This window comes from Rattus norvegicus, chromosome 6, assembly GCF_021556685.1.
Source record: "Rattus norvegicus strain SHRSP/BbbUtx chromosome 6, alternate assembly SHRSP_T2T, whole genome shotgun sequence".
NCBI lineage: Eukaryota > Metazoa > Chordata > Mammalia > Rodentia > Muridae > Rattus > Rattus norvegicus.
Window position 1 is genome coordinate 31841037 of NC_141539.1, and position 20864 is coordinate 31861900.

The 20864-nt window shown below is 47.6% G+C and overlaps 1 protein-coding gene and 1 long non-coding RNA gene across 2 annotated transcripts in view; one reads left to right on the top strand and one right to left on the bottom strand.

Annotated features, from left to right (window-relative positions):
* Nucleotides 1-20864, bottom strand: part of Dpysl5 (dihydropyrimidinase-like 5) — an 84572-nt gene that overhangs the window by 18156 nt on the left and 45552 nt on the right. The window contains 3 exon segments of the mRNA NM_023023.1: nt 2002-2070; nt 2778-2957; nt 3434-3592. Coding sequence (NP_075412.1) covers nt 2002-2070; nt 2778-2957; nt 3434-3592 — 408 coding nt within the window.
* On the top strand, nt 4261-5203 carry LOC120103488 (uncharacterized). Its single transcript, XR_015622242.1, has 2 exons — nt 4261-4576; nt 4750-5203. It is a non-coding gene; the product is annotated as an uncharacterized LOC120103488 (long non-coding RNA).

Sequence of the window (20864 nt, forward strand, 5' to 3'; positions counted from 1 at the left end):
CCTCCCAACGGCAAGTGCCGTAAATAGATCAGGCTGGAGCTTTGCCCAGAGCAGGGTTCCTGTACCCAGCATTACCGATATGGAGCCCAAGTGTTCTCTGCGCTTGGGGCTGTTTGCACACTGAAGAATGTTTGCAGAGGCCCTCACCTTTATCCATCAAATTTCAGCATCGGTCTACCCACCGTCCCAGCGGAGACGGCTAAAAACATCTCTAGACACTGTCAGATGTTTTCTGGAGTCTTCCCAGGCACGGACCCAGGTCTCTGCTCTTAAGCAGCAGAAGCAGATGGCAGCAATCACTGTTGTTGTCACCCATCAGTCAAAGCCTTGCTCTTTCCTCCACTTACTTGGCACACACAGCTAGGGCTGAGTCTGGGTCAGCGCTTCGTCAACCTTGATGTACGTCACAGAGCCACCTTGTCTCCAGGAACCTAGGTAGCAGGCCTTAGGTCCACAACACAGCTGAGGATGGCCGTGAACTCCTTGATTCTCTTGCCTCTCAAATGCTAGAATTGTAGTTGTATACCCCATTTCAGTCTTAGGTGGCGTCGGGGCGATGCCAGGACTTCACATGAGCCAGGCAAACATCTACCAACGGAGCTTCATTCCCAGCCCTGGTGCGGATTTCTCTACTGACTCTGAGATGCTCAAGCAGGACATACATTTACGCCAGAGACCGACGGGGACAGGACGAAGGTGGGAGAAATTGGCTCCTGGGTGGTGGTAGGACCACCATTGGGTCCTACCAATGTGTGTAGATCACACTGGGTCTCCTGGAGATCTAACTACCTCCATGCTGTAATTGACTGATTGACTGAGATAGACTCTATGTACCCCAGGCTGGCCCTGAAACCTGAGACCTTTCTGCCTCAGCTTCATGAGAGCTGGGAATCAACAGGTTCCACATCTCCTTCCTATTACTTTGTGTTTTACGCTTTGGAGAAAGGAGAGGCTGCTTCTGCTGCAAATGCAAATGCTGAAAATGTTTCAACAGGACCCTAGCACAAGAAGACATTCTTTATCTAACATGCTTCTGCCAGAGCAGACTCTCAGCGGCAGACCACTGGATATCCAAATTAGTGCCCTATGGAACTAATTTGCACGCAGGGGTACAAAGCAGACAGTAACAGTCCTTTCCTTTGCCTTGGTCTGAGTAATGGGGCTTGGGGAAACACATGCTTTGTTTCTGGCGGGAAGGGTTCAAACTCTTCCTCAGTTAGAATCTAGTTCCCAGAATGCACAGTCCCGGCTTTGAGCTTGATTTTCTTCTAACACGCAAAGGCTCTGTCTCTTTTGTCTCCATATTCAGTTCTAGATAAAGTGACCCCGAAATGATCTCTCCAATGCCTTGAAATTAGAACTAAATAGGACATTGTGGGGTTTACCCTGTCCTTCCGAGGAAAGCCAAGGTAGCCCCAGCATAAAGAAAGCTTTTTCTTGGGAAGCTTCCAGATGGGAATTTCACCTATGGGGTGACATATCTTTATTTTCTTGTATTTATTTTCTGAGAGAGGTTCTCATGTAGCCCAGGCTGGCCCCAAACTTGTTACGAAACATATTTTTGACATCTCTTCTAAAAGATTCCACGAGTGTTACAGTCTGACAAGTAATATTTTCCATAGTCTCATGATACTAATTTTTGGTCTCTCCATAGTGGTTGTATTTCTGGAATGCAAGAGGCAAGGCTGAGCTGGAGGAAGAAGGTCATGGAGGGGCGGGGGGAGTGTCTTCCCTTGTCAGTCTCTGGCTACTTCCTGTTTCGCTCTTTTCATCAAGTGATCCGTCCTCCTTTGCCACTTGTTCCTGTCACCATGAGATTCTGCCCAAGTGGAAACATCCACTGAGTTTGTTGAAACTAAAGCATGAGCAATAATAAGTAACGGTAATAATTAATAATGATAGTTTTCCTCAGCCTTATTTTCAGTGACAGAAAGCTAACAAACACAGGAAGTCTACATGAAAGGAAAGCAGCTGACCGTGGACACAGGAAGTTTCTCTTACCTCCTCTGGATGGCTGATCTCAATTCCTTCTGGGCCTGTGATACCCAAATCTAGAGCCTCCTTAGCACCCTGAATAACAGTGAGAAAAAGACAACAGAATTACAGAGGTACAAGAAACACCCAACCTCAGGGGCAGTAAAGTATGCTTGCTCTAGGCTCCCTTCTGTACATTTTCCATAGGAGAAACCGGCCTCATGTAGTAAATATCTCCTGATTCTCTTCTCACTTCTTAAGGACTGTATGACCTCTCTTATTCTTAAAAATACAGCCCAGCCGCTAATCGACAGCCTGGGGACGCCAAAGACAAACACGGGTAGTCGGTTTAAAGTTAGAGCTCTCATATCAGCAACTCCTAGGATTAGCTTCGCCCCAAGACAACCAAGGGTCCATCCTCTGTACCAGAGAACAATGTTTATGATGTAACCGTTCTGATACGGAGGTGGAGGGAATGGAGTGCTGCTATTTGCTTTGCGTGGCTACATCTCAAAAAATACTCCCGAGAGATGCTCTAAATGATTGTGTTATAATAGAATTTATCATAACATAACATTCACACTTAATTATCATCTAAGACGTAGAAACCTCTTGGTGTGTGTGTGTGTGTGTGTGTGTGTGTGTGTGTGTGTGTGTGAAAATTTGACACCCCAGATGTTCACACCTCTCACCATCTTACTGCTTGGTTTAAGTGAGCCTTGAAGGACAGTGACAGGTGGTCAACGTGTCCCTGTAAACTATCTCCATTGCCCACCCCCCCACGACCTCAATTGCAGACTTGCCTCAGCCACAAGCTCCCCATTTTCTGCGTGGACCCGGGGGATCGCCCCAAAGTCCCTGCAGGCATGGAACACTTGGTACAGCTCACTGTCTCGAAGCATGTACAAGTCCTTGTAGGTCATGAACATCTGGAAGGAGTTGACCCCTTTCTCTCGCACTAGTGTCTCCATTTCTGCTTTCACCTGGAAAGCAAGGTGCAAAGTCAGTGCCCAGTAAGACGAGCAGGTGCTGGCCCAGTGGAGAGATGGGGCAGGTCCCAGGTCGGTGCTGTGAACTCCCAGTACACGCAGGCCACAGCCTTCTGCCTGAGCTGATCATTCAGCAGTAATCCCCACTCGATGTTCCAGGTACCTCATGTATACATCGGGATATCCTGAGCACTGCAGGGAGCCAGTGCTCCTGAGTCTGGCCTTAGACTCTGTTGCAACTTGATGCTCACTGTGAATGCTGGGAAATGGGCTCTTTCAGTGAGGCAGGACAGGCCTGCTCACTATTTTCATGGACTCCTAAAGGTTTTGTTTGGGACATAGGGAAGCTGGAATGGTGGTGGGTGAGGTTCCTGCATAAAGAAGGGCTTCAGGGCCCAGCCAGCTCAGTCACACACCTATTCTGACACCAGCCCTCTGGTGCCTTCCTTGGGGGGCTTCAGCACTGTTACCTTGGGTGCCCACCAGGTGATCCCCACATGGAGGGCATAGTCACAGCAGACCTTGGGGTCAGCTAGAGCCCTGCACTTCTCATAGGCTTCCACGAGGGAGGTCTCCTTGTCAGGCAGGACGTGACCGATGATCATGGTGGTGCCTCCGACGAGGGCTGCCTGAAGGAAGAGGGAGGGAAGGCGGTCTTGTCACAGCTCTGCCTGAACTCGTCACCATCATGGTGAGACACGGTGTTCAGGTGCACCCGGAACAACCAGGGAGGATCAAACACAGTAAGGTCTGCTCAGGGGAGGCTCAGAGGTGTGATGGATGATTTTCTTTAGACCCGTGGGTTGAGCAAATAAACCTGCTTCTTCCTCACTAGGTTGGTTCTTTGGAAAAAGCACTTAGCATACTGGGGAGTCCAAGCCTGACCGCTACCTTCCCGGTAAGATCTCCCTCCCTCCAAGTGAATTTTGGCTAACTTCAGTATAAAGACAACAAAATCGACAGCCCGAGGATCGTGTGTATATACCTGTTACAGTGTGAAGCACAATCAAGCGTTCACGTAGGAAATCTGGTGACCTAGTTACAGACCTGCATTAAAGCACAATGTGCTTTAATATGGGATTTTAAAGATAATGATCTCTCACTTTTTTTGTTTATTTATTTTTCCAGACAGGGTTTCTCGGTGTAGCCCTGGCTGTTCTGGAACTCACTCTGAGACCACGCTGGCCCCAAACTCGGAGATCTGCCTGCCTTTGCCTGCTGAGTGCTGGGATTAAAGGCAGTGCCACCACTGTCTGGATTTTCTGTCACTTCTTATGAAGCAGTTTTACTTAACTTGGAAGTAAAAATGAGTGGGTCAAAATTCACAAAATAAAGTACTGTTTTGGTATGGGAGTTTTCAAAAAAAAAAATTCACCTGCATCTTCCATATCAGCCCCTGGTCCCCATGTCCCCTCCCTGAGCACATGAGCACCCCTTTAAAATAGATTTATTTATTTATTTATTTATTTATTTATTTATTTATTTGGAGTACACTGTAGCTGTCTTCAGACACCCCAGAAGAGGGCATCAGATCCCATTACAGATGGTTGTGAGCTGCCATGTGGTTGTTGGGATTTGAACTCAAGACCTCTGAGCAGTCACCCAAAGGTCAGGTAAATGTGCCCAAATAGAACCCGGTTGTTATGACTAAAATAACCATGAGAGGGGTCTTCCCATGCAGGTCTAGCTTCTTGGTTGGGCAGTTGGAAGAGAAAGTCAAATATCATTATGGAATGGTAAGGTATCGGTTCTGATTAATTATTCCGGTTCATTCTGCTTTCCACAGGGTTGTAAAGAAGTCCGACGAAGTTGTCTTCTCTATAAAGTCAAATTCCCTGATCACAAGCCAGAGACACTCCTGGGGACTAAGGCCCAGAAAATGAGTCAAGCAGCCAAACAACAATTAAGAATGAAAACTCTCAGAGCCCCGGTGGTCTGACTTCTTGCATTACTTAAAGCAGCCAACAGAGGGCGGTAGCTCTGTGTGATACATGTAGGCGTGGGGGTGGGGCTGGGGATGCTGCTGCACAGATTGTAGTTTACTAGCTGGCTTCTGTTCCCGGTTCTGCTGGAGCCTGCTAGGCTGATTCATCCTTACCGCAGGTGGATGGATGTACTCTGTTTTGTCCTGTCCACGTGCACGTGGGGGAGTCTGATGTACTAGCATTTGTTTAAAGCTAAATTGTTTAGCTCTTTGGTTCTTAGTTGCTGTCCTTTGTGCCCCTCAGCACAGCGGCAGCCGTGGGTGGGAAAAAGGAGACCCGCGGAGACTATAGTGATAAAGGACTCAGGACAGTCCTTAATGCCTAGATCCCACGGCAAGGATAGGAAGGGCAATTCATTTGCCGAATCTCCAAATACTCGACAGTACAGATCAAGCTAATAAACCGTTATCCTTCTACCACGACAAATATGTCCTTAGCAGGGCCTCTGAAACTGAGCTACAATGCGGAGAAATTGGCTTCCCCTGGAGCCCGCCCTACCCCACACCTTCCACTCTGGATGCTTGCTGAGCTCTCACACCCAAACTCCGTGTCCGCTGCTATAAAATGCCCCCCTTGGACCTAGTGTGCCCACATTTGTGTCCCCTAAGAAGAGAGGTCCCGGCTTGTGTGGATCCTGGAAGGGCTCTTGACTTTTAGGCAGGGAATTCCAGGGGCTAGGAGTGGTCTGGGTATAGGTTAGAGGACTCTAGGTAGACACGGCCTCTGAGCCCTGTGGGGAAGGAGTACAGGTTGTCAGAAGCCCCACACAGCATCCTCTGGAGCCTAGCCATAGGAACTGGAGAGTTCTGGAAAGCACGCTGAGCGGTCTTGAATTCCCCGTCTACTGGCTGTTATGCAGGAGCAGCCACGAGCCCCCTTGCACCTCCACGTGCAGCCCCAAAAACGAGCGTCTGTACCTGAAGGGCTTCAGCCGTGGAGCTCAGGAAAGCACACATTACTGTTACTATTACTGCTACTCTGGGCCTCCAAACCAGAGTTCATAGGCTCAGCAAACCCTCCTCCCACCAGCTGCTGGCTCAGGACCTACCTGGCACTGGGGGCTTTCAGGGGAATGTATATTCCCTCACAGGCCACACACACACACACACACACACACACACACACACACACACACACACACACACACAGAGCTGGCCTTTTAAACAGGCACAGTTCCGATATCCAGGATGCACGCCTCGGGCTCCGTGAACATGACGACATCACAGATGTGACAGATCTTTTTATCATCACCGCACACAGGAAGGCCTTGCAGAGATCAGCAGCCGGGCACTGTCCTGCTCCTGCTGCTTTCGGGAGGATGTGTTTAAGGATGCGTGGCTGTGGGCCTGTCACATGTCAAGACTACTTAGACCAACACCTGCTGCTTAGGTGAGCTGATGGCAGTAACACACAGCACGGTGCTCGGGGAGGCTGTTTTAGGGTTTCTATGGCTGTGATGAAACACATGAGCAAAGGCAGCTTGAGGAGGAAGGGGTCTATCACAGTCCGTCATCAAGGGAAGCAGGGGCAGGAGCTCAGGGCAGAGCTAATGGCGGAGGCCACGCTGGCTCCTCATGGCTTGCTCAACCTGCTTCTAATACACCCCCAAGACCACCTGGCCAGGGGGAGCACCATCCACAGTGGCATGGGCCCACCCACCTCTATCAGCCATCAGGAAAATGCCCCATAGGCTTGTGCACCGGCTGATTGGGATGTTTTCTCAAATGACTCTAGCTAATGCCAAGTCAACAAGACATGGGCCGGCACAGGGGCTAAGTCAGAACATAAGAGGGCAATGTTGCTGTGAGTGAAGAGCAGACTCAGTGCGTTCGCAAGACGCTTACAGCTATGTTAAATCACATGCAAGCAGCACAGGAGGAAGCGTGCCAAGAACATCACTGACGGCTGTTTTGGGGTGATTGGTCCTGAGGTGTTTTTCTTCTTTTCTAGAATTTATTTAATTATTATATTAATAATTATTATACTAATTTTGCAACATGTGCTGAAAGCAGTGTCATTTTCATAATATGCATGCACTCCACAACTAGTCCTGGAAGAAGCTAAAACTAAATTTAGTTAGCAATGTTTCCATGTGCAAAAGATGTTACAGTTATATATTTCAGATGCAGATAAAGGTATAGAAGGTTAAAAAAAAAAGCCATGGGACCCTTGGCACACATTTATCAGATATTAATAATTTTTACATTTTTGCTTCGGATATTTTAAACTTTTTGTTTTTATTAAAATACTGTTTTGTGGGGCTGGAGAGATGGCTCAGTGGTTAAGAGCACTGACTGCTCTTCCAGAGGTCCTGAGTTCAATTCCCAGCCACCACTGGCAGCTCACAACTGCCTAGCAATTCCAGGATTCAATGTCCTCACACAGACACACATGTAGGCAAAACATCAATGCACATAACATAAAAATAAAATTAAAAAAAATTATTGTTTTGTGGGTGAGCTGTGTGTGTGTATGTGTGTGGGTGTGTATGTGTGAACACAGGGTCTCGTATGTTAAACCTTTGCTTTATGACTGAGATACACCCCCAGATGAGATTTTTTCCTTTGTATATTTAGGGATGTATATGTGTGTGCATGAGTGTCTGCATTTTCACATGTGTGCCTTCCTGTTCACATGTGTTCATCTGCATATTCTGATGTACATTTGCATATGTGTGGCTGCTTCTGGAAGCCACAGGTTCCCATTGGTTAAGCATCTTCCTTAACTGCTTCCACTGTATTTCCTGAAGCAGAGTCTCTGGCTGAGCTGAGCGCTCACTGATTTGACTAGTTGACCTAGCCAATGTGCCCCAGGGTTCCCTGTCACAACACTTCTCAAACGCTGGCATTGTGGGGAGCTGACACACCCATCTGGCTTTCATGTGGTTTGGGGGATCTGAACTCTAGGCCTTACCCTGTGGCAAGTGACTTGTCTGCCTAGTGTCTCCCCAGCCTGAGGTACTTTCTAAATGAAATATTAATTCTGACATGCCCAATGCTGTTCCCTTCCTTACCTGCTCTGAGGCTGACATGACATACTTCTCTGTTAATCTAGTGAATCTTAAAATGGTACATGATGCTATCAAGCCGTCCGCAACAACTGCTTCATCTCATGCTTGAACATTCTCATGCATGTATGAGCAGAGCCCACACTCAGGAGCACGCTGGCCGGAAGAGGAAGTGCAGCTTCATGGAGAGTGCATATGCAGACCTCCAACACACACACACACACACACACACACACACACACACACACACACACGGAAGCACACCTGCCCTCCCGTGTACCTGGGTGTGACTTTTACCCTATTGTGGGATTTCACATCTGTATCAAATAATGTGGACACGAAGACCATTTTTATAAGCAGCAGCTGTCACAAAACACCACTGTGCATATCTGGTTGGGCGTGAAACATTAATTTTACTACTGCAATTAGGCTACTGATATTTTGTTTTTGACGTGTATGGCACACTACTGGGTCAATCTGGATTTTATCTGGTACCCAGGAATGCCACCCTTATTAAAAACACCAATCATACTTAGTGGTGATCCACTTGACGACACAGTGTCCAGGCATGGACTCAGCTAAGAGTAGGAACTTGTCCTAAAATTCCCCCTCTTATGCCTGTCATCTGTGGAGTTCGTAAGCCCATTCCATCAGACCACCCGCTGGGGGAATGCAGGCATCTGCATGCTCAGACACCTGCTCAACATCGGGCTGGTGCCATGGTCACCTAGCCAGGAGGGAACACTGTATCGGTCCTTCTCAGCTTTATCAGGGCAGATGGCTTTGAGGGGTCATTCTCTCACTATCTCTTACACTGCTACAGATCTCACTATTTCCCTCTTTCCTACAGTGAAAACGTGGTGTGTAAACGTATCACCAAGCGTTTGCTAAAGCCATCATTTGTTTACATGGGTCTCCTCAAAGAATCGCTGAACTCTTTTTTTCTTTTCAAATGAAAATCATCTTTCTTTTTTTCTTAAATTCACATTCTAAGTACTGATCCCCCTCCCACAATGCTTCTCCAGCCAACGTGGCTGTCTTGCTCCAAGGCCAAGAATTAATAGGTCCAGGCAACAACAACAACAATAACAAAAAACAGTCTCCTGCTGTCAATAAGGCACATGGGCCAGGGCCAATCAACGAGTTTCCCCTAGAGCACATACTTATGGGTGCAGGAGCGCAGGGCATGTATGCAAGGAAACGGTTAAGATTCTGCTATAAGGGGCTGGGGATTTAGCTCAGTGGTAGAGCGCTTACCTAGGAAGCGCAAGGTCCTGGGTTCGGTCCCCAGCTCCGAAAAAAAAAAAAAGAACAAAGATTCTGCTATAAAGATGTATGGCCTGAGGAAGGCTCACTTTATTTTGTTTTTTGTTTTTTTTTTTTAGATTTATTTATTTTATGTTGTGAGTACACCATCACTCTCTTCAGACACCAGAAGAGAGAATCAGATCCCATTACAGATGGTTGTGAGCCACCATGTGGTTGCTGGGAATTGAACTCGGGACCTCTGGAAGAGCAGTCAGTGCTCTTAACCGCTGAGCCATCTCTCCAGCCCAGGAAGGCTCACTTTAAAGGGCGTTAATACTGAGATTCAGATGACAAGTATCTGATGTTATGGCTTGGATATTATCTGAACGTCACATCTTAGTGGTTTGTATGTTACAATTTAATCCCCACTGAGAGATCTCGAAGGGATAGAAACATTCCCATTAGAGTGTAGAGGGGGGCTTTGGGAGGTATGAAGGTAAGGTCTCAGAGTGTGGCCTCATCATTTAATACTGACCATCTATGAGGAGAAAGAATGGAGACTAGGCCACCACACGCTTGTATTCGCTGTCCTTTGCTAGGTGACACTGTGCTCTCTCTCTTAGGACACTGCTGACAAGATGATCATCACCAGATGCAGCCCTTTGGCCTGGGACCTTCTAATCATCAGCCAAACTAAGCCTCTTTTGAGGATAAATCGTGCAGCCTCCAGTATTTCATGGAAGCAGTACTAAGCGACCACTACAGCTGTGCTGTGTAAACGTGTCACCAAGCGTTTGCTAAAGCCATCATTTGTTTACATGGGTCTCCTCAAAGAACTGCTGAACTCTTTTTTTTTTCTCTTTTCAAATTAAAATCATCTTTCTTTTTTCTTAAACTCACATTCTAAGTACTGAAAAAAAATCACCAGCTCAGTGGTTTCTATCTCCCTTGGGGTAGCGTCCTCCATGTTCAGAGTTGGCTATTGCTCACCGTGCTCACCGGCCTTCTTGGAAACCAGCTCCTCCATTGCACTGTATCGGTTTGTCTCTCTGTGTAGCTCTGGCTGTCCTGAAACTCACTCTGTAGATCACGTCGCGACCCGGGGCGTGCATGGGAGCATTCCTTTTTCTAAAACTCACACCTCAGTTGTTCAGTGTTTTTTAGAGGAAACGGCTGGCGTTCAGTTCACAACACACTTCAGGGGACAACACTTTCCCACATGTGTGCCTGACAAATGCTAAACCCACAGGCAAAAACCACCTGGACAAGAATCAAACTTGGGCTGTGTGGGGGGATGGGAAGAGACGGAGGCTTAATCCCTAGCTTCAGAGGCAGGTGTACTTGTGCACTCTGTAACCTGAGCAAGGAGGAGGTGGAGACAGGAGGATGAGGAAGAGTTCAAGGGCAGCCTTGGCAAAACAGTATATTTAGGACTGGCCTGGACTATTTGAAACTCCGACTTTCTTTTTCTTTTCTTTTCTATTTTTTTAAATTTCATCTCAGTGGTAGCACAGGCCTTTAATCCCAGCACATGAGAGGCAGAGGCAGGCAGATCTCTCTGAGTTTAAAGCCAGCCTGGTCTACAGAGTGATTCCAGAATAGCCAGGTCCACATAGAGAAACCCTGCCATCAATCAATCAGTAAATAAGTTTCATCTCTTTGCTTTCAGTGGCCCTGACTTTCAGTGGAACACGGCCCTTCTGTAGCTGTTATATCTTAGCATTATTTAATCTGAGGGGACACAGCCTTCGTGCGGTGACTGTGAGAATTAAGAGATGGGGCTAGAGAGATGGCTGAGGGGTCTTAGGTGCTTGCTGTCAGGTCTGACCACACATAACGAACTAATGTAGGAAAAAAAGAATTAAGTGACATCATGCATGTCAAGTGCCCAGCTCTGTGCCTGCACAGGAGAACCCACCAAGCTGGATGTTGGCAGCAGTGTCTTGGGAGAAGCGGCACCTGTCAATGCGCTGTGTGGCTGGGACCTCTGAGGTAAGAACAGAAATACCTTAAGGAGCAGAGTCCAATTGGCTGACAGGAGGAGGGGAAAATGCCCATTCCCAGTAGAAATGACTTTGGATACTATAGGAACAGAAGACATCGCAAGGCAAAGTCCTCAAGAAGGATGGTGAACATCGAGTTCAGAGGAGGATTTAAGGAAGGGAATTCACGATGGGATAGGAAGGTGGGTATGGAACTCAGAGTAGAGGGTGGTGTTAGGGCAAAGTTAGGGATACAGATGGAGGGTGGAGAACTGACCTGTTTGGAAAGTCTGACTGACTAGGACCGATGCATGAACCTTGATCAGCCTGCACTTTGTGCAATTAGCAAGGTTGTCAACTTGTAGTTATGGATGAGGAAGCAATGAGGGGGCTCAGAGATTGTAAGCCTAGGAGCTCCTGTAGAGAGAACCCCGGGGCTCACTCCCACCCTTTGGAATGTCTATGGTCCAGGAAGAGGCTGTTTTGAGAGCTGGGATGGGTTTCGCCTTCATCTTGGCTGTATGTTGTATGCAGTCATGGCTGACCAGCCTCTGATGACAGAAGAAGACCATGGCAACCAGACAAGAACATCACCCTGGCTGTCCGCTGGCAGTGTGCACATGGCCGGTCTGAACTCTGGGACTGGGCTGAGAAGAATGTACGTGAAGCCTGCTTCCTGGAGAAGCAGGCTTAGACAATGGAGGAGGTAAAACTAAGTGGTGGGGGAGGGGAACGAACGTGGCGGGGTTAGGGGATGAAATGTGCAGGGGGAGGGAATCTTCAGATAGTAGAGTTGATAAAGGGACATTCAAGTGGCGGTGAAAACTGCTGATACTAACGTAATCGAGCAGTTACTGTACCTGCTTTCTTATTTATGAAAATGCTGTACAAAAGAGGTGTACTATCTTCACTGGTCAGAAGAAGAAGCTAAATTTCTTTCTTTTTTTTTTTTTTTTTAGAGCTGGGGACCGAACCCAGGGCCTTGCGCTTCCTAGGTAAGCGCTCTACCACTGAGCTAAATCCCCAGCCCGGAAGCTAAATTTCTATTCATACCTTCTGGGTTTGAATAGTAAGTGCCACACGTTTGGGGGGTGGGCGGGCTGTGGGTACAGGAGGAGACCATCAGAGACCGGGCAAGAAGGCTGGGGCACCACAGACTCTTGATCTCAGACTTCCCAGCAGAACAGGGAGTGAAGCCAAATCCCCTGAAAGCTGTGTGGGCCAAGATGAGGTTTGGGAAAAGCACATGAAAATTCACTTCAGGGTAGTCCCAGGGCTCACCCAAAGCCAGGAGCCGGGCAAGGAAAAGCAGGCTGTGACAGCTGAGGAGAGAGAACCAGGAATGACTAACCCTCAGAGGGGTCTAGGAGCCGGGCAGAAACCTACCTCAGACACAGAGTGAGGATGAGCCCTGGGGCAGGTTAAATTCGGTTTGAGCTGAAGGTGTCTTTTGCACTTTTTTTTTTTTCTTCAGCCAGGGTCTCCTACAGCCCAGGCCAGCTGCACACTTACTTGTTGGAAGGTGACCTTGACCCTCTGAGCCTCCTCCTCTCCCTCTCTAGTGCTAGTCTGATAGATGTATATCATCTCACCTGGTTTAGGTAGTGTTGCGGACTGAACTCAGGGACTCACGCCTGCTGGGCAGACAATACCACGGGGTCTATCCCTAGACCCCTCTGTACTCTTAAACCTTCTAGAAATGCATCGCACTGGTGATGCGTGGGCATGGAGTCAGGGATGGTAAGGGAGGAACTAGAGGCTGGTGGGCCTGAATTAGCCCTGTCCTCAGCTCTCAGGTGTGGTGGTCTGAGTGAAAATGGCCCCCATAGACTCATGGGGGGTGGTGTTATTGGAGGTGTGGCCTGATGGAGGAAGGGTGTCTGTCACATGGGGTGGACTTTGAGGTTTCAAAAGCCCAATCCAGGCCCAGATTCACTCTCTCTTCTGGCTGCCTGCTGATCAGGATTGTAGACCTCTCAGCTTTCTCTCCAGTACCACGTCTGCCTGCATGCCACCATGCTTCCTGCTATGATGATAATGGACTAAAACTCTCAATTGTTAAAACATCTCAAATTAAATGCCGTCCTTTATAAGAGTTGCCTTGGTCATGGTGTCTCTTCACAGCAATGAAACCCTAAGGAAGACACTGAGTAAGGAAGCTTAGGCTTGGGTGGGTGTGTAATCCCTGACAGAAGAATGGCTGATGCTACAAGTGGGGACCTCAGCTGGTTTTGGGGGCATCTGAGTTGGGGCCTGCGGGTGTCAGACTTAGTTAAACAAGAATCATTGGTAATAGATTTTCTGGAAAAAGATAGGGCTCAGAGGAAAAAGACAGCCTGGTTTTAGACCCAAGACATGGCCAAATAGTGTTGGGTCAAAGGTACAGACAAAACTGGGACTAGCAAGGAATCCCCGAGGAGTACCAAGGCGTCCCAAGCATCCCTGAGAAGTCCCGAGGAGTCCCGAGGAGCCCTGAGAAGTCCTGAGGAGTCTCGAGGAGCCCCCAGAAGTCCCAAGAAGTCCTAAGGAGTCCCAAGAATCTTCGAGAATCCCCAAGGAGTCCCAAGCATCCTCAAGGAGTCCCGAGGAGCCCCGGCAGGCACGAAGTTAGATAAACCAAGGCTCTGCTACTTTTGGACTCAGGGGCTTCTAGAAGAGTTTGGGAGTTAGCAATCAGGGCCTTCTGTCACTCGGGCACTTGTGTTCCACTGTCCTGGCTCCTGCACCACCAGCAAGTGCACACCCATAGTCTGCAACAAATCACTGTGAAGTTAAAGGCGATCTTAGCTTGGCTATGAAATCCTAGCTTTACACCATCTTTCCTCTTTAATGAGGAGTACTGTGGGGCGTCCAGACCCTGCACTGGTCAGGAGCCTGGACAAGGGCTCCTATTCTCCTCCCTGTCTGCCACAAATTCCACTACACAAAGGGAGCTGGCTGGCTCCAGCTGGGGCTGTTGCAAGCAGAGGGGTTGGCTGGCAATAGATCATTGGCAGGAGCCTGGCGAGACACACTGCACACCCCACAGGCAAAGATGGTCCCAAGGTCTGAGGTTCTCATACTGGGAGGGCTCCCCCGAACCATCCCAAGGCCCTGCCCGTTATTGCTCCACTCGTGGACGGATCCAGGGGTCGGTCTCCCTCTACCACATGTGGCAGACATTGCCATTACCCCAGATTTCCAGAGACAAGCCAGGCTGCAATCTAGGCTTTTGTATTCCCAAGCCCACACTCTCCTGTGCTACTGACTGAATCAGCCGATTCGCTGAATCAGCTGCTGAGAGCCCACCACAGCTTTAGGGGCTCCCTGAGGGTGTGCTTAAAATAGACTGCTAACAAGACAGTATACGCAGCAGGCCGGACAGTTTTTTTTTCCTTCCAATTTTGGAAGTTAGAAATACATGAATATCAATTGGTGGGAGGAAAATGAAAGCATGTATGCTTTTTCATAACACGTATTTTCATGGTTAGGACATTCCTTTAAGTCCCAGAATGAATGAATTTCCATAAGGCACCTGGGAGACAGACACAGCTTGTCCCTAGTGCAGCATGACATCATCACCTTCACTGACGTTATCAGCCCACCGTGACATTAACTCCTAGGTTTAACTTCAAGAAAAAAAAAAAAACCACTTACTACTACTGACAGCTTACTGTGTGCAGCAGAGTGTTCTTAACTAACATTTTTGGTCCTCAAAATGGCTCCATACTTGTAGCTGGCCAAAGTAGTGAAGATACGTGACTCAGGCCTAGATGGGACAGCTGTATGGACCCCTCTCAAGGCTCAGGGAACACTGTGGAAGAGTGTGTGGAAAGAGGAAAAGTTGGAAGATGAGGGGGTGCTGTAAATGCTGCCCTCTGGGCATGATGTGGCGGTCACCCTCATGAGCTCACTGCTGTCGTGGGGACAGCACAGGCTCAAGCCAACAAGCTCAGCCAACATTCCAGCAAGCGTCGCCAACTGGACTCATCGGGTTTAAAAAAGTCATGAAGGTAGGAGGGAGATATGTTGAGAGGTGGGGACAGAGAAGGGGCGAGGACTTGGGGTGAGTATGGTCAAGATACATTGTGTGCACGTATGAAATTGCCAAAGAATCAATAAAAGATATTCTCTCTCCCTTGTTAAGGTTCTGTAAGCTGGGAATAGTGGTTACACCTTCCCATAGAAATGGGTCCCTGTGAGTTGGAGGCCAGTCTTGGCTACTTAGTGGTTCTATAACAGTTTCCTGGAGATTGAAACACTCCATCCTGCAGGGAAGCTTTTTAAATGGGAAGGTAAAAAACCCAAAATAGCTTCAGGAAGTCCCTGAAACAGACCAAATTCACTAGGCCCCTCCTTGTCAGGGAAGCAGCAAAAGCTTCAAAAACGCTCAGACTAGCAAAGCTGCCAAGAAGACTCAGAGACTGGGAGAAACAGAAACCAGCTAAGGTCCCTGGAAGAGGTTTAGGCCAACTGAGGCACTGAATGGGCACTCTACCCTACTGAGCTGCCTGCAGGCTGTGCAGTGTGCTGCAGGTTCCCTTTGGGAACTGTCACCCAGGCTGGAGTAGGCTTTGGGGATGCAGCCATCTTTGGGTCATTTATTAATGAACCCCTCACCCATACTTCTATAAGTAACCCCCAAACAACTCCTTGGTATAGAGTTGGCCTTTGGTGATATTTGAACTTTGGTCTGTCTTGGGATTCCTATCTAAAGTGAGTAAATGTGTGTGTTTTGTCTCCCCAAGGAAAGTTTTGTCACACAATAGTGTATTCCAGGCCAGCCAGCGCTGCATACCTTGTTGGGGGAAAAATGTTCTGTAATTACAAGTGTGGACCTGAACAGACACTCTCATGTCCATAACATTCATAATAGCCAAAAAGGGGAGGCAACCCAAGTCCATCCACGGTCGCTGGTGAGTGGGTAAGACCGTGTGCTCTGTGCACACTGAGCAGTATTCTTCCAGCCCGCTGCAGTACGGACAGACCTTGAAGGCATGCCAAGAGGAAGAAGTAACCGTTAAGAACAAACCCTGTCTGATTCCCCTCAAGTGCAGAGCTTCAGTAGCCACACTCAGAGAGACAGAAAGGGGTGGTGGCTACAGGGAGGAGAGAGGGAAACAGGCTAACATTTAGTGCTGTGAAGCTGCAGTTAAGACAAAATGTTCTGGGGGTTGGGGATTTAGCTCAGTGGTAGAGCGCTTGCCTAGGAAGCGCAAGGCCCTGGGTTCGGTCCCCAGCTCCGAAAAAAAGAACCAAAAAAAAAAAAAAAAAAAAAGACAAAAAGTTCTGGACACATTAGGGAAATGTACCCCCACACCCCTATAGCCAGAGATGGTTAAAGTGGGGAAATTTATGTTAGATAGATTTGCCAACATAATTTTTAAAAATCATTGTAGGATAGGGGCGACTTATTTTATAGTGGGGACATCACGCAGGCAAACTGAACGAGACCATCTGACCACAGCCCCAGGCTCCTTTCGGCTTAGTCATCCCTCAGCTCGGGCTAGCTCTGTATGGCTGGAGGGGCTCCCTACTCCCAAATTTCAAAGAATGGGAAAGACCGCAAGGGAAATTAGACCTAGCTGTCGCTGACATAGAGGAGAGGGTGTGGCTGGATCCTGAATTACAGGGCTAACCTGGAGAATTGTACCAACATTTAAAATTACGAAATGAGAAGCCTGGGGCCTCTCTCTGATCCAGAATGATTATCTTTGCCTCCCAGCACCCGATTTAAATTCATTGTGTTTAATACAAAGCCTGTGCAGACCGGCTCCCGACATGTGGTTACCATGGAGACTGGATATGATCCTCAAAGGGAGCTGTGTGGCAGAAGGAACGTGGCTGCCAGCGCTCAAGAAGCCAAGGGCCTGTGAAAATGGCTTTAGAGTAGAGCTCCACAGAGACCCTTTGTCACCCTGCTCTTCAGCAAAGCCCCTTCTGATCTCAAAGTGGGAAACCTGACTGACCAGCAGGCCACATGGACGCTTAGTAAAAGCCCAGGCTGTGAGCAGATGCCTGAGGAGAGGGCTGACCAGCAATCCAGAATGAAGTGCATGTAACCCCACTTGCTCTCTGTCCAGGGTCTGTTTCAGTGATATCATGGCCTCCATTAGTCCCACAGCTAAGTGGTGACAGGACTGTGAAGCTGTTAAGGAAGGATGACAGGGCATGCTATGCGTGCCTGTGCGTGTGTGTGTGTGTGTGTGTGTGTGTGTGTGTGTGTGTGTGTGTGTGTGAGAAGCAGGATTTCTCTGTGTAGCCCTGGCTATCCTGGAACTCAACTCTGTAGACCAGGCTGGCCTCGAACTCAGAGATCTGTCTGCCTTTGCCTCCTGAGTCATGAGATTAAAGGTGCATGACACCCCATCCCACTCCACCCCCCCCCCCCCCGCAGGCCCTGCATTTATTAACCTGGCAAATGATGTAATCTCCGAGATCCAATCTCCCACCTAGGAAGGATGGAAAGATTGCAAGATCTGCCTGGGCTGGCTTCTGAAGACGCAAACAGGTGCCTGATGTATTCTGAACAGCAAGTCAGACAGGGGTCAGGGGCCTTACTGTGGAAGCAAGGGGATGCAAGAGAAACAAGGGAAAGGTTTTGGGGAAAGCAATATGACTCCAGGTGCTAGCGGGGGTCTGGGATCCCCAGCCTGAATATGTACCATTTTGCATTTTGAACTTTTTTTTTTTTACATAGCATCAAAACCAGACTACCTCAGGGGCACTGTTCTGGGCTTGGGGATTACAGACACAAGTCCAAGTGTGTGTTACGACTGGCAGAGGGGCAAGCAGTGAGCATGAAGAGAGAAGCCAGCCTAGGCTTGATGGGAAACTGGTTATAAAGAAGCTGGAAAGCTTCGGATATGCTTGTGAACCCACGACCCTGAGTATAGAACATGACCCCAACCCTCCGACCCATGTTGCTGTCGTGCTTTCCCACTTCAAACTGGAAGATGATCCAAAGGCCATAAAGACATTTGCATCTCTGTCTGTCTGTCTGTCTGTCTGTCTATGCCTATATAGATATATAATATCTATAATCACTCCAGGGATATTTTTTTTCCTGTTGAGTAACATGAGAAACTTTAAGAAGTCTGGGAATGTTGGGAATGTACAGTTGGTAGAGAGCCTCTCCAGAATAGAGCAAAGTCCTGGGTTTTGATGTGCAGCGCTATGGAAAACAAGCATGGTGGCACACGCCTGAATCCTAGCATCTGGGAGGTACGAGCAGAAGGATCAGAAGATCAAAGCCATCCTCAGGTACATGATGGGTTCAAAGCCAGCCTGAACTACAGAAGACCTTGTCTCAAAAAAAAAAAAAAAAAAAAAAAAAAAAGGCTTCACAGTTTAGGGCCTGTAGTAAAAATGGTGGCTTCTGTGTATGTGGATGGGCAGAGACCAGTTTGAAAATGAGGACCATAGTTGGAAGGTTTAGTGCTACCCTGCTCTAAAGAACTTACTTAAAGCTGCTATAATCAAGTGTGTGGTTCTGGTGTAGAGAGACAAATTTGTAAAGGGACAGGGGGAAAAAATGTGACAAATACCTATGATCAGCTGACTTTTAACAGGGGGTAGACAACCTTTTGCATAGATGGTGCTGGGGCATCTTGATACACATGTATAAGAGAAGCAAACACCGTCCCTTCTCATGTATGTACTATGCAGAAAACTAACTTAAAACAGCTACAGACCTACTTATACACACACTAAGTATCTAAAAGCCATTGTTAAAATTAAGCAAGCAACTTGAGAAAAATATTTATAGAGCATACATATATCCAATAAAGGACTCATCACCAGGCCACATAAATAACTCCTGCAACCTGGTAAGAACCACCGTCCAACGATAACTCCATTAAAACTTGCAAAAGCCTTAAGACTTCACCAAAGATACACGTGGGCAGATGAGCATGGAAAAGTATTCATCCAGTCATTAGAGAAACGCAAATCAATAGCACAACGAGACACACCACACGTTAGAAGCTCAAATTCAACAAACAGACCATCACAAGGGACTGCAGAGCAACTGCTGAGAGGAGCATAAACTGTTTCAGTCGGCACAAGAACCAGTTTGATGGTTTCCTAAAAAGGCAAACATACACCCACGGTGCGACCGAGACATTCCCTTCTAGCTACTTCCCAAAGGGTAATGATAGTGTGTCTGTACAAACACATAGACACGGGGGCTAGAGTAGCTTTGTCTGCAATGGCCCGACGTAATACTGCTAACCCAGAAAACATAACCAAGGGGGAGAAGAAGAATACATTTAGGGTCCCATTTACACAGAAATGCCCGGAAATACAAACTCACCTATATCTACAGGGATACCTGAGGCTAGAGAGGTCAGAAGGAGTTGGAAAGATTACAGAGATATAGAGAAACTATGGGAAGGGGTGGCAGATGTGTTTCTTATATGAACTGGGATGCCATGCCAGTATATAGTTTTCCAAAAGGTATGCTTTAAAATGTGTGGCTTCCATTTGAATATCCAATACCAAATGGTCAGCTCTAAAACCACATATATACAAGTGACATTATAAGGACTGAGCAGGCTGTATTTATATATTTAGGAACACACACACACATACATACACACACACACACACACACACACACACAGAGGAGGGGGGGAGAGAGGGAGAGAGAGAGCGCAACCATTATAGAAAAGGAGGCTATAAATTTGAGGGAGAATAAAGTGGAAGGCGCATGAGAGAAGGAAAGGGGAGGGGAAAATGATGTAGCTCACTGTATATTAAAACCTTAATAAATAATGTTTTCCTTTTTTAAACACATTTTTTATTTTATATGCATGCTGTTTTGCTTGCCGGTGTGTCTGTGCCCCATGCAGTACTGGCAGAGCCCGAAGAGAGCATTACATCCCTGGAACTGGAGTGACAAATCATTTTGAGTTGCCATGTAGGTGCCGGGAACTAAACCCAGCCAGATGTTGTGGTTGCTGGGAACTGAACTCAAGACTTCTGGAAGAGCAGCCAGTGTTGAGCCATCTCTCCAGCCCGAGTCGTTTTAAAGACATTGATACCTAATCATAGCCTTTACTGTCTGTACATGTTCTCCCCAAGGATAGAGCTCACCAATAAGACAGCAAGCTTCAGGTTGGAGGCGTGGCTCAGCAGGAAGGCTGCTCTTCCAGAAGTCCTGAGTTCAAGTCTCAGTAGTCACATGGTGGCTCCCAGCTATCTGTTAGGGGATCTCACGCCTTCTTTTGGCACACTGATGTACATGCAGCAGAACACTCACATATTAAATAAGTAAATAATCTTTAAAAAAAGAAAGCTTGATTTGACTCTTAAGTATTAATTGGAAATACTATGGCACTCAAATATAAATAGGAAAAGCCATTTTTGGATAGAGAGCGATTAATTCACTCCTAATGTTGTTTTCCAAGCCCTGTAATTGTGTGTGAGAGTAGAGGTTGCATAAGAGCTAAGTGTTGGTTGGTGGGAAAGTTGTTACTTTGTTATACCACAGCGTTATCTTATTATAGTCACTAGGTAAACATCCTCCCGGTAAGGTTTTTCTTATTGTGGTTTCTGAGGTAGGGTCTCATGTAGCCTTGCTGGTTCAAACCAGCTACGTAGCTGAGGCTGACCTTGAACGTCTCAATCTTTTTGCCTCTGCCTCACAAGTGCTGGGATTGTAGGCATTGCCCACCATGGGCAGATTACGTGGTACTGG